The 14,592-nt window shown below is 40.1% G+C and overlaps 1 protein-coding gene across 1 annotated transcript in view; it reads right to left on the bottom strand.

The window, feature by feature from the left end:
- The window catches only part of EZH1 (enhancer of zeste 1 polycomb repressive complex 2 subunit), a 28,942-nt gene extending 14,543 nt beyond the window's left edge, over nt 1-14,399 (bottom strand). Inside the window, exons 1-6 of the mRNA XM_049859688.1 lie at nt 14,316-14,399; nt 4,940-5,030; nt 4,227-4,354; nt 3,961-4,089; nt 2,648-2,767; nt 1,227-1,347 (exon numbers count right to left, since the gene is read on the bottom strand). Of these exons, the coding sequence (XP_049715645.1) occupies nt 1,227-1,347; nt 2,648-2,767; nt 3,961-4,089; nt 4,227-4,343 (487 nt within the window). The 5' untranslated portion in view covers nt 4,344-4,354; nt 4,940-5,030; nt 14,316-14,399. The remainder of the gene's footprint in view (nt 1-1,226; nt 1,348-2,647; nt 2,768-3,960; nt 4,090-4,226; nt 4,355-4,939; nt 5,031-14,315) is intronic.
- Nucleotides 14,400-14,592: the final 193 nt, after the last annotated feature.

A 14,592-nucleotide genomic window follows, 5' to 3' on the forward strand; every position in this document is an offset into this window, starting at 1 on the left:
CTGTAACAGTTCAGTTGGCTAAAGTGGGTCTAATGAAATCCTAATAGAGCTACAGGCTCTATTCTTCCTCAGCTACAGACAAACCCTGTATTTATGGTCTGAAATCTCACAAAAGTGGGCAAATAATCAAGAGCGGGACAGAGAAAGAATGATAAAATACATATTCGCTTGGATTTACTGCTGATGGGTCAGTAGTGACTTCTCTGAATAAAAGACAGCATTTCTTCCAAAAATCACACTATATAGGGCTATAAACAAACAAACAAAAACCCCAAAATCCATTGCTGTCAAGTCGATTCCAACTCATAGTGACCCTTCAGGACAGAGTAGTACTGCCCCATATGGTTTCCAAGAAGCAGCTGGTGGATTCAAACTGCCAACCTTTTGTTTAGCGGCCGAGGTCTTAACCACTGCGCCACGGGGACTCCGTACAGAGTTATTAAAAAAAATGTTCCCATTGAGTTGATTCTGACCCATAGCGACCCTATAGGACAGAGTACAACTGTCCTGTAGGGTTTCCAAGAAGCAGCTGGTGGACTCGAACTGCCGACCTTTTGGTTAACAGCCCAGCTTTTAATCACTGCATCACCAGGGCTTGATGTAGGTTTATAATAAAAAAAAAAAATTTTTTTTTTTTTTGGTTTATACTTACTACAATTTAGAAGAAAACCTTTGAACACCAGGGGGAGCTGTAGATCAATAATGCATTTTAACAGCATCACAAGAGCACCCACAAATGTCAGAAGAACAGGAGGTGTTATTGGTTTGCAAATCCCAAGAGTCTCTCCCCATCTTCCCACTTCTTGCACACTGACAGCCTTTTCTAGAACTAAAACAAATCCAAGTGACTTGCTTCTAAGGAAATTCAGATATTGGAATCAACTTCTGGGAGAGCCAGAGGATACCAGGATCAAAGAAGTATAAAAAAGGGGAATAAGAACAAAATGGCCTTGGATGCCTTATTGAAAATTCCTAAGATCAAACTTTGAGCATTGAACTTTCTCTTTAGCCACTGATTACTATACCATCCTTTTATGTCTCAACACCTTTTAAAATTTAACTGGAATATCTTAATATAAAAATTTGACTCTCAGCTACATGATGACATTGAAATCCTCTAGTGTGTATCCACCCCAAGGGGCAGCAGATAAAAGCAAGATGATAATGTACCAAAGATAAGACACTACTCTAACAAAGTCTTCTCCCAAAGGACCCAGTACCAGTACCTTCTTCACCATGGACTTTCCCATCATAATTATTGATCAGCTCCTCAATGAAAGTCTCATCTTCTTCTTTCACCTCATCTCCCATGTAGGGAATATTGCACAAAACTGTCTCATCTTCTACCTGAAATCAAACCAGGTGCAACTCATTCCATGAAGCCACTAAGCATTTCCTCTTCCCTGTTTAATGGATTCTTTGCTGTGCCTTTTTTGTTTCTTGAGTCTCCCAAAAATGCCATTGGTCACAGTTTTCTCACTGTAAAGACTGGCCATTTTGTCTTGCCAACAAAATCTCAAAAGGAAGGGGAAATACTCCTCTTAGGAAGAGAAAAAGTCAGTTTAATTATTTGGTGATACTGGCAACCAAAAGCTTAGCTTGATTCTAACAGTAGCATTTCCACCAACACCTAGAGTCTGGGAGCACATTTATTTTCCACAGTGCTTCTACTACCTCATTTTATTTCTACTAAACATCACTGTGAATAAGGTATGAACATCACCTAAACAACAGTCTAAAAGGTCTTCAATTCAATTCACTTCATAATTAGAGAGATACGTAAATGAAGAGTATGATTTATAATATAGCTGGAATATTTAGAACAGAAACTAGGCAGCTATAAAATTTTTGGATTCTCTATAAACAGACTAAGACTAACCTGCCCTTATGACAACAACTCAAGCCAATCACATTCAATGAGAACCTAAAGTCAGCTGCAGTACGGGCTACAGATATTTTCCAGCAATAAATAATACTAAAGGATTTTTTCCCTCTCTGATTTATCAGAATATACAATCATTCTCAAATCCCCAAGCATCAAGTAGAATTACTACTCTGAAATTTTATTCTAAGAAATGATGCCTTTCTGTAAACCTATACCCTATTCCAGTCAGCAGTATTGGTATCTGTCACAGGCAGATGATAAGCAGTGGTAGTATTTAGAGAGCACGGATTATCAGAACCACAGTCTTAGTAGGAGTCAGCATAAAGGTCCAGATAAAAGGACTGTGGATCTATGTGTACCTCTGTTATCTCAGTTGCTTTCACAGCATCTTGCCTTTAGGGGATTTAGAAAGGATTGCTTCATCAGCAAGGACATGCCAACCTGCTCAAGTCTCAAGTATATGATTTAGACTGTATTTAACTGCACGTAATGTTACAAAATTGGCCAGGGTGGCAAGAGAAAATTGGAATTTTGCCCAGTCTTAGTTATTCAAAAAAGAGCTAGAGTCAACTCAGAAGTACTCTTCGGAGAGCACCAAATCTAACAAGTTAGGACAACTTGCAATATATATACATATTTAAGAGTAAATAAATTACTACAACGTTCTGCCCTACATGTCTACACTTTAAGTACTCTGACATATGTTTTGATATAAGATAATCATACGGTTTAAACAACCATCACAGTGCTTTCTATACATACCATAAAATTCTGCTGGAGAGGAGACCAGGAATACATGATGGGAACCAATGCAACTGTGTTCAGAGACCTCATTAACATATGTTGGCTTGCAAATCCTGGGAAAATGCTCTCTATGGTACACTGAAATATAAGCAATGACATGGAAAGGAAAAGACAAGCACACAACCCAAGGGAGAATTGCAGTTTCTTTCTAAATGATCTCAGTAGCCTTCTAATTCCTACAAATTAATAAGCTTGGGGTTTTATATTAGCTCCAAAAGGGAATCATGAGACTGTAAACCTGTGAGTAGCAGGAACTGTCTCTTATTCACCTTTGTATCCTCTACAGAGAAGCCCTGGTGGCACAGTGGTTAAGCACTGGGCTGTTAACCAAAAGGTCAGTGGTTCAAACTCACCAGCTGCTCCACAGGAGAAGATATGGCAGTCTGCTTCCATAAAGATTACAGCCTTGGAAACCCTATGGGGCAGTTCTACTCTGTCCTATAGGGTCTCTTTGAGTTAGAATCAACTTGACAGCAATGAGTTTGGTTTTTGATTTAGTACCCTCTATAGAGCCGTTTTTATAGAGCCCAGCATTGGGCATTGGGTTTTATAGAGCCCAGCACAGGGTCTGCCACTGTGACTGAACTGATGTTAATTCAATCTAAAATTGTTGGTCTCCTTGGGGCGTACACAACAGCAAAGGGCCTATGAAAGTCCTAGGAGGTGAGGATGAGATGAGGAAGCTTTCCCGAGGATATAAACTTTAACAGAGTGAGCATCAACTCAGCCACATAGGCGATGGGCATAGTATAGAGGGGAGCAAAGTAGTATAGAAATTATAGTTGTATTGTGCTTTGGGAAAGACAATTGTATTCAATACACTATCTGCTTTTTATATTTTAAAAATATTATCTTTAAGAAATTAGAACGTTCTTTTAACATTTACCATAAGGGCTATCCCTTTGATCCATATATTCCCACCCAGTATCTGAGGCACTCCCTTTCTAATATCAAAGTACCTGGGAAGCCAAACAAGGCACAAAAGAGGTGGCTTTGGAGCTTGGACACAGATTCCAGGAAAGTAGGTGGTAAATGTCTAGTGTTTCTATGACAAACTCATGATTATATTAACTAAGGAGGATAATAGGTGAAAACGTTATTCTTTAAACTATAAAAAAAAAAAACAACTATAGATCCCAATTATTCAAAATTGGTTATAAAGGCTATATCCATTATTCATACCTATTTATGTTCTAATGAGTCACAAAAACAGAAAAAAAAAACTTTAGAGCAATGAAGACAGCAAGACTGAGCTGAGACCTCAGAAGTACCTTTTTGAGGAAAGGATGCCCACTCACAGGCTTCATCAACTGAACAGGTTGGACACGAAGCTTCTTCCATTCTTCGTTGAGGATCTGGGTTTTCTCTTGAACTTTTGCAAAATTTGCTACATACAGAGCCTGGTAAAGCCAAGAAAAGACTGTTAAGATTTCAAAACAAGAATTAAAAAGAAAAAAAAAAAAGAATCCAACCATTGCACACTGGATCAATATATATTACAATGTGTACAATCTTTCACTCAGGAATTATTTTTTACCTTTGCTCCCATATTGGCCTGAAGCCGTTTAAGTTGTCGAAGTCGCATATATTCAGACTTGACTTTTCTTTTCCAATAAGTGATACACTTGGAAGTTGGGGTATTTGGTATATCCATTTTGCTGTTAACTGAAGAGAGACAGAGATGAGAAACAGCATTTTACTGCCTGGAAATGAAGCACTCCTTAAACTCAAATAAACGTGATCGACTAAGCTTTCATTCCTATTAAATTTATTCAGAGAAATATACACTCAAAGAACTTAAATCTATGAGCTCAATAAACATTTTAATTAAACAAAAGATTTCACATCAGCAATTCCTGGTCTGATTACCAGGAAGCTTAGCCTCTGCCCTCCTGTGGTACTTCATTTTTAACCCAGCACTCATGAAGTTCTCTCACAGATATTAGGAACTTGGATTATTTGGAAGTTTGGGATCCTACACATTACCGTGAGTGAGAGAAATATTCAGCAACAATAAAGTTAATATCAAAGCACTTCATACAAAGACCCACCGAAACTACAAAGCTGTACCTGCCGCATGGCCGAATCTACTAATGCCTAGCCATCAGTGCAGATGACAACAGCATACCCTCACCTCCAAGTCAGCAGCAAGACGTACAGAAATGCAGTACCACAAATCACCTTTTCTTTGGTGTTTGAATTAAGGTTCAAAGGTTTAAAGAAATATTTATTTTAATAAACTCTACCTACCTCACAGAATGCAAGGGGAATGTCAGGTTTTATGATGCGTCTTCTTGTCTTCAGAGGAATGGCAAGACGCAAAGGCGAAGCAAATTTTCAGCTTTTCAAAAGAGAACAGAGCGGTTTTATTAAGTCAGTGGAGCATATTCAGACCCTGCTACTCCAGTAGGATGCGTCCCCAGAACCAGAAGGCTTCAGAGGTCTCTGGTAACACTATTCTTGCATCTAAGTCAGGTCCCAATAATCCTTGATGCATTAAGGAACAGTCCTTTATTAAATTCTATCATTCTAGTCATTTGTACAAATATATTCTCACAATTACCAAGTGGGCAGTGCTTTTCTGATCCAATTTCTAGACTCAGTCCCCAGGTCTATCAATTATTTTAGAGAAAGAGCAAATCTTTTTTTTTTTTTAAGTCTTTTTTATTTAAGCCATACCAGTAGGGGAATTCACATGTCCTGATTACCAAAGAGTTTGGTACTTTTTTTTTTTTTTTTTTTTGCTTTTTATTATGTTTTAGATGAAGGTTTACAGAGCAAATTAGTTTCTCATTAAACAATTAATACATATATTGTTTTGTGACATTGGCTGCCAACCCCATGACTTGTCAACACTTGATCTTTGGTTCCCCATTTCCATTCATCCAGCTTTCCTGTCCTCTCCTGTCTTCTCGTCCTTGTCCCCGGGCTGGTGTGCCCACTTAGTCTCATATACATGGTATACCATTGTTTGTTTTATGGGCCTGTCTAATCTTTGGCTGAAGGGTGAACTTCAGGCATGACTTCAGCATTGAGTTAAAAGGGTATCTGGTGGCCATATTTTCGGGGTTGCATTTCACCATTTTCTTTTTTTAAAAAAATAATTTTTATTGTGCTTTAAGTGAAAGTTTACAAATCAAGTCAGTCTCTCACATATAAACTTATATACACCTTACTACATACTCCCACTTACTCTTCCAGTTTGGTACTTTTTAAAAAAAAACTATTTTTTTTTTTTTATTGTGCTTTAAATGAAAGTTTACAATTCAAGTCAGTTTCTCATACAAAAACTTACATACATGTTGTTATGTGACCCTAGTTGCTCTCCATACAATGTGACAGCATACTCCTCTCAGCCCTGTATTTCCCATGTCCATTCAACCAGCTCCTGTCCCCCTCTGCCTTCTCCATTCACCTCCAGACGGGAGCTGCCCACATAGTCTCATGTGTCTGTGTCTACTTGAGCTAAGAAGCACACTCCTTACCAGTATCACTTTATAGAAAGGGCAAATCTTAAACACATGTCATAAATTTAATACAATCTAAAAGACATAGTAATTACTTAGGTTTCTTAGGGAGCTAGTTCTATTCATTTCACCTAACATTTTAAATTTCTTGAAAATATTACGAGGAGCTTTGAAGAGCCAAAGTTTGAAAAATAAATTGAAGTTTTAGGTGTTGAAAAACGTCCTACAAAGTACTTTTTTTTTTGGAGTTTAATACCATATTTCTTCTAAAGAAACATTTCTTAAGTTACCTGTTCCCCCCCCGCCAAAAAAAACGACAGCACAGACAAGAGGACAGCAAAATTTGGCCCCCCATCACACACATGCCACAACCTGACCATGATTAGAATACCCCATGCACCAGGACTTGAAAAAGGACTGTATGCAAATGTTTCATTTAAAGAGTTGAATGGATCCATGTAACACTGCGTTTAATTCAGAGGATAAATGAAGGAAGGAATAGCAAAGAAGCAGACAGACTGTGTTTACTATTAACCCAATCAAGTGATTCCAGCCCTTAACAACAGAATTCCCTGTGAGTTAAATCTCTCTCTGGGGAAAGGGATGAAGCAACAACAAAATCTAAGAATTTGAATCCCAAAGTGCTAAAGCGGATTTAAAAAAATTAAGCAAATTCAAATTTATTTCCTCAAAATTGCACAATCTTGTCTTCTTCCGATAGCTTTCAATTACTTCTCAAAGAGGGCCAAAAGCGAAACTCTTTTTTCAATGACAAAACTACTTAGAATATCTATCACGTTCACACGTAACACTGTGTGATTGCTCATATAATTTCAGCCCTGAACAAGCTGAATAATAATTTGCTTCAGAAAATGCAAAATGGTTTGAATCAAAGACAAAATTGCCTCCCTCTGAAACTATAGGCCACCCTTACTGAGACTCAACTGTTATAGAATCAGCAGCTTACAATTCAAAGAAACATCCTATTTCCTTTAACAATGGTTATGAACTATAATTCCTCTCCTATTCCTTTTGGAACTCATTTCCCCTTTTTGAAATAAACAGTAAGCTTAGGGCAAGTTGCACCATCCATTTTAAACTGGTGATCAAGTAATGGAAAAGAACATATTCAGTCCACAAACAGCTGGTATGCATGTGTGTGTGTGTGTGTGTGTGTGTGTGTAGATTCCTTAGAGGAGATGGCTACAGAAAAATATCAATATTTTAATTAAAGTAAGAGTTATGATTGAAATGTGGTGTCCTACAGTCTATCAAAGGAGAAGATGACACTAAACATACCACAATTATCCAACAATGAATGGCATCATTTCTAACTTTAATCAAGTGTTTTTTTATTTGGCCAGAAGGGTATACACATATGCATGGAAATGCCACTGAGCTTGAACCAATAAGAACGTAAAATAAGCCACGCTTCCTCCTTTTACAATTAAAGTGATACTTGAATCTCATGTGTCCATAACTGTTATTCACTAGGGTCTTCAGTGTCTCTAAAAGTTTATTTGCAATTTATGGAACAATAAACTTATTTGCGCTACAAAAAAAAAAAGTTTATTTGGCAGTTGGTCAGTTCCCCCACTGAGTGTATAAGGAAGATGAGACATACTGTTTGGAACAGATAGGTATGATTAAACACCTGAAACACAGCCATAGGATGGGTTTTCACAGCAGTTGAATCCTAACAAACAACTATCGCTTCAAAGTTCAAAGGAAGGGGGAAAAAAAAAACTGCATTCACTAGAAAGGGTTTAGAGAAGTGGGTTCATTCATCCTGGGCAAAGGGAGTGGCACACATAAAGTACTTTATATTTCTACTAGATCTATTCTTTGGTTATTTGCATATACAAAAAAGTATTTATATTGCAGCTAAGTACTAAGCTAGTACTTAAGAACCTTTCATTACATTCACTTATAAATTGCAAATAAACTCCAAAACATAGGCTGTTTTGGTCAAGAAGTTTAAAAATGAGTCTTTATATAAATAACTATTACAACCCAATATCAAGAAGACAAACAACCCAACAAATAGGGGGAGAAAAATTTGAACAGACACTTCGCCAAAAAAAGATATAACTCGGCAAATAAGCATACAAAAAGATGCTCGAACGTCATTAGTCATTAAACACTCTCTCTCAAAAAAAAAAAAAAAAAAGTTGCTGTCTAGTCATTCTGACTCATGGTGACCCCTCTGCTTCAGGGTAGAACTGTGCCCTCCATAGGCTTTTCATGGCTGTGTCCTTTCAGAGGCAGACAGTCAGGCCTTGCTTCCGGAGCTACCTCTGGGTGGATCTGAACCACCAATCTGTTGGTTAGTAGCCAAGGCTTAGCATGACTCCTATTGGTCATGAGGGAAGTGTAAATCAAAACCACAGTGAGATACTATTACACACCCACTGCTGCTGTTGTGTGCCATGGAGTAGATTCCTACTCACAGCAACCCAATGACAGAGCTGCCCCATAGGCTTTCCTAGGCTGCAAATCTTTATGCAGATCACCAGGTCTTTTCTCCCAGGGAGCGGCTGGTGGCTTTGAACCACCAACCTTTTAGTTAGCAGCTGAGTGCTTAGCCACTGTACCACCAGGGTTCCTACATACCCACTAGAATGGATAAAATCAAAAAGACTGACTGGTAATACCAAATGTTGGTGAGACACAGAACACTGGAATCTTCATGCATTGCTAGTGAGAATATAAAATGGTACAGCCACTTTGGAAAACGGTTTGCCTGTTCTTATAAATACATACTTGCCATATGACCTGGTATATAATTCCTAATTATTTATCCAAGAGAAATTTAAAAAAGATGTCCCCATAAAGATTTGTACACAGATGTTCATAGCAGCTTTATTTATAATAGTAAAAAACTAGAAACAGTCCAAAGATCCATGTATTGGTAAATGGATACACAATGTAGCATACACAGACAATGAGGTACTACTCAGCAATAAGATATATGCAACATGTATCTCAAAAGCATTATGTTAAGTGAAGAAAACCAGAGACAAAAAGCTATGTGATTCCCCTTATATGACATTCTACTACAATGATTCTAGAAAAGGCAAAACTATAATGACAGAAGCAGATTAGTGGTTGCCAGGGGCTGGGGTATAGGAAGTGACTGAATGGAAAGGAGAGCGAAAAAACTTCACTGGGATGCTGAAAATGTTCTATACCTTGGTTGTGGTGATAGTTAGATGACCATATACTTCTATCAAAATTCACTGAACTATATACATAAACTGGGTGAATTTATTATACATAGATTTTTTCCTCAAAAAAGCTGACTAAAGAAAAATAAGTTTTTGCTGATAAGAGATCAATCCAGTATTTTCTAGACACTTAACTATTAAAATTCTTTTTTTTTAATTGTGCTTTAGATGAAGGTTTACCTGAACAAATTAGTTTCTCATTAAACAATACACCTATTATTTTGTGACACTGGTTGCCAACCCTGCAACGTGTCAACACTCTCCCCTTCTTGACCTGGGTTCCCCATTTCCATTTGTCCAGCTATCTTGTCCCCTCCTGCCTTCTCATCCTTGCCCGTGGGCTGGTGTGCCCCTTTAGTCTCATATACGTGGTTGAGCTATGTTTTTTTACTGTTTGTTTTATGGGCCTGTCTAATCTTTGGCTTAACTATTAAAATTCTGTAGGCAATTCCACCCTTTAAAAAAAAAAAAAAAAACAACTCCTGTGTGACTTCAGAATGAATAATAATAAAAGATTGAACAGTATTGGTTCATTAATTGTAACAAATGTACCATACCAATGTAAGGTGTTAATAACCAGGGAAGCTGGGTTTGGTGTTTATGGAACTCTCTATACTATCTTTACAATTTTTTTTTTTTTTCGGTAAATCTAAAATTGTTCTAAAAAATGAAGTTTATTTAAAAAAAGATTAGTCATTGAAAATGAGAACTATCTTCTTTACATGCCAAATCTCTACAGGAAAAGAACGTTACAAAAACTTCAAAATCTTTCCCCTGAAAATTGGATCTCGAGTTTCTTCAAAGGCTAAAACTAGAATGTACTCTGTTGGAAATGGGAAAACATTATTGAAATTGTTTGGCAATACAACATTTAAGCAGCACTTTTTTTTTATATATTGGTTTATTCTTAAACTTAGGCAGATTGAGATCAGAATTTTAAAATTCCTAACTATGAGGTTTTTTCATCCACAGAAAGGTGTCCCTTTGTAGAAACAGCTTCTTTGCCTTAGGGGCAAGTTCAATTATCATTACTACTTTCTCTTTTATAACAAATAGTTTTATTAACCAGCAGGCTAAATAAGGCTCAGAAGCAGTTGGCACTGTAGGTTTTTAAATTTTCCATCTCATTCCTTCCTTTTAAAATCAGAGCAGAGTCTGAGACTTGAACAGTAGAGGTGAAACTACCCCTGCAAAGACCTCTGTTGTTGTGTGCCATCCAGTCAATTCTGACTCATAGTGACCTACACTATAAGTAGAAATGCCCCATATGGTTTTCTAAGCTGTAATCTTTACAGCAGCCGATCACTTGATATCTCAGCTACTATAACAGAAATACCACAAGTAGATGGCTTTAACCAAGAAACTTATTCTCTCACAGTCTAGGAGGCTAGAAGTCTGAATTCAGAGTGCCAGCTCCAGGGGAAGAAGGCTTTTTCTCTCTCTGTCGGCTCTGGGGAAAGGTCCTTGTCTTCAATCTTCCCCCAGTCGAGGAGCTTGTCACTGCAGGGGCCCCAGGTCCAAAGGACGCACTATTCTCCTGGCTTTTGTTTCTTGGTGGTATGAGGTCCCCATGTTTCTCTGCTCACTTATCTCTTTTATATCTCAAGAAAGGTTGACTTAAAACACAACCTAAAATCTTGTAGATTGAGTCCTGCTTCATTAACATAACTGCCACTAATCCCAACTCAATATCATAGAGCTGTAGGATTTACAACACATAGGAAAATCACATCAGATGACAAAATGGTGGACAATCACACAATGCTAGGAATCATGGCCTAGCCAAGCTGACACAGATTTTGGGGCGGGGGGGTACACAATTCAATCTATAACACCTAGTGGGTAAGTATGGATTTGAACTACTGACCGTTTGTTTCGTTTAGCAGCTGAGTGCTTAACCTTTGCACCACCACGGCTCCTTACAAAGAGCTCTAGTAACACACAATTGAGTCATTTTGGGGATCACTAATTTCATCAATGTTCCCATTAAAACCAACTCTGTGTCTAGGTGCACAGCCTGATAAGATTCCTCAACTGGTTATCAAGCACATCTTTAACTTGTACTCTTCCATTTCTCCAAGGTATTTATGTTTGTTCTCATTACCTTACTAACAGAAGCCTGTGACCCTGCATTCTCATTGAAAATAATATTACAGCATTAGTATTTTCTATTGTTGTTTCATTAAGGGAATCAGGTCAACTGCATCAGAGACAATGGTGATAAAAATCAAAGCAGGATTAATTCTTATGAGACCAAAAGGAAAACGCTGCCATGTAGGATGGACAATGCTGATTCAGAAGAGTTAGTTAACAAAGCAATCTCCTTGACTGGTTCTGTACTGCACCAGCACAAAGCTTAATATTCAGTGACTGCTCATTATCATCCAATAAAAACAAGACTTTTTAATGTGTTCATTTTGAATCAAAGTATTAGGGCATGTGTATCAGAGAACAGAACACATCAAACATCAAAAAAAAAAAAAATTGCCATCAAGTCAATTCCAACTGATAGCCACCCCATAGGACACAGTAAAACTGTCCCACAGGATTTACAAGGAGCACCTGGTGGAGTTGAACTGCCGACCTTTTGGTCTTAACTAGTATGCCACCAAAACTCCAACTACCCATTAAGTAACTCCTGACATTAAGATTTGGGGCACTGAAGTCCCAACTGCTGATCAAGTTATAAAGAGATAGTTAGGAACCCAATACCTAGTTTGAACAAAGAAGAAAGAAAAGCATTGGAAGCTTTCTGGAATAGAGGTTTTTGTTTTTTTCTTCTCTTAGGGTCGCTATGAGTCGGAATCGACTCCATGGCACTGGGTTTGGTTTTTGTTTGTTTGTTTGTTTATCTTTAGTTAACTTTCCCATGTAGAAATATAATGTGTTTTTAATGTTGCTGCCTCAAACCTTTTTTTGGGAAGTTGCTAGTGAACTAAGTAGAAAGAAACTTTTAAACTTAGTCTAAGACTGAGGGAGGGGGAAGAGGGGGCGGAACAACTAAATGAATTGTTACATGTTTCATATTATGCACAAATCACTGGAACCAACTGTTGCCCACAGGACTAAGAAGCCCAGGTTTCAGATCCCAAGAATTAAATAGACAGAATTAACATTTTCGATATATTTTTTTAAGCATGCCAATTCAAAGACAAGTATAAGAGAAATAAGTTTGACTACATTTTCTTAACTTTCCCTTTCTCAAAAGTCTTCTAGAGGATAAAATTTCATTTTTAATTCCAGACTCCTTTATTCTAGCACTGTTTTAATGGACACTAAAGTAGTCATTACATCAAAGAGGTCATTTACACTTCAGGGAGTTTTGAAGCCATGCCTTAGCATCAAGTTTCATGACTGGCCTACAACAGCTCTGCCATATAGCAACAGGCAGGGTCCAAATCTCCTAGCTCCCAGTCTCAGTCCCCTGGTGCCTCCGTTCCCACCACCCCCCCCCCCCCCCGCCAAACTTTCTACTATTTATTCATTCAAAAATATGTACTGAGTACCTAGTATGTGCCTGGCACTGTCTTAGGTGCTTGGGGCATATCAGTGAATAAAACAAACACCCCTGCCCTCAGGGAGTTAATTCACACTGTGATACGCCCACTCTGCATAAACTCTAACAATAACAGCTTTATTACTTTTTATAGATGGTCTTTTCCTCTATTACAAATGTGTAAAAAAAAAAAAAAGTGGATTTCACAGCACACATTCTTCTGTGTAACTAAGTAATCTCTTGTATCAATGTCACACCATCCCAGCCCTGGGGGATTCCAAAGCTTAAAATAGACAAGCTCTCTCAGAAACCCCTGGTCGAGTTAGCAAATTTTCAGGCTGGAAACTTCATTGAATACCGCCTCCCTTAGCTCAAAAGCACGGGGTGAGAGGATTTTTCTCTTCAAAGACATGGCAGCAAACGTGGAGGAAGACACTCACTTTCAACGCCATCCTTGCTTACAACCGTTTGTCTACTTAGGCTCTTTACCCTCATCCTCAACCCCTCTAGCTGCTAAACAAAAATACCCAGGCTACTCCAGTTACAATCTTATATTTCACCTTTCAAAAGACCACCCACAGTATTCCACCAGCGACATTAACATCCTTGTACCACTTCCCCTCGCTGCCCCCGGGGCAATTCCTCAGTAGTAACTTTTTACCACAATAAAAATTTGTCCCACATTTCCTAACTGGCACGTCACAAATACACTTTGCCTTTGCTTCAAGGAGCTTTCACTTATCATTTGATCCTTAGAAAAACCCCGGGGGTGGGCAGGGATTGACGAATGTGATCATTCGAGGGGGAGGCAGCCTCTTCCTCCAGGCTGGGACAAGGGTGAAGCAAGTGGGGCGTTCTCAGGCACTCACCCTGCACTTGCACGACCCTGAGAGTGAGCGCCCCTTAATCCTGCGCCTTAGGCGCCTCACTCCTCATCCTACTCATGGTCCTGCTATTACTGCCACCCCTTCCTTTTACTGCCATGACCCCCCAAAGCCATCGCAAGCTGAACCCCTGTCACTGGCCCTCGTCGTGCACAGCCCCAGGTCCCCAGGAGACGACCCCGCGCTAAGGGCCCCGCAGGCGCCCCCGCCCACCCGCGCCGGCTCCGAGCTGGGACTCCCGCCCACCCGGCCCACCCGGCCCTCCAACGGGATTCCCCGTCCCGGGCCCGCCCCCGCCGCTCCTCCTCCCGGACACGCCACCCTCCCCGCCTCAGACGCCTCCTCGCCTGGGGCTCCCTCATCCCATCGCCCCTTTTCCCGCAGCCCTCGGAGCGGGGAGGGGGCGCCCCGGCACCCCGCCTAGGCAGGCAGTGTATCTCTCCGCTTCTTCCCAATTCCCCGATCCCTTCGCCTCTCCCCGCCTCAGGCTGGGGGCGACGAAGCGGGGAGGCCCGGCCCCACCGCCCGGTCCCGGCTTGTTTACTCACTCACCCTCCATCCTGAGCCGCAGGGACCCGCCGCCAGCGCGCCTGCGCGCCTCGGCCCCGCCCCCGCGCCGCGGCCCCGCCTCACGCCTCCTCCCGGCGCGTGCGCGTTGGGCCGGCGACCCGGCCGCCAGGGTTTCCTTCGCAAGTTTGCCCTTTGGCGCCAGTAGTCGGGAGTCCGGAACCCAGGGTGGTGCGGCGCGAGCGCTACGATTTCCAAGGCGGCCCTGTCAGGCAGAGGAAGGGCTCTGTGGATCTCTTTCTGAGTCTTGACCTTATCCAAG

The sequence above is a fragment of the Elephas maximus genome, chromosome 19 (assembly GCF_024166365.1).
Source record: "Elephas maximus indicus isolate mEleMax1 chromosome 19, mEleMax1 primary haplotype, whole genome shotgun sequence".
Classification (NCBI taxonomy): Eukaryota; Metazoa; Chordata; class Mammalia; order Proboscidea; family Elephantidae; genus Elephas; species Elephas maximus.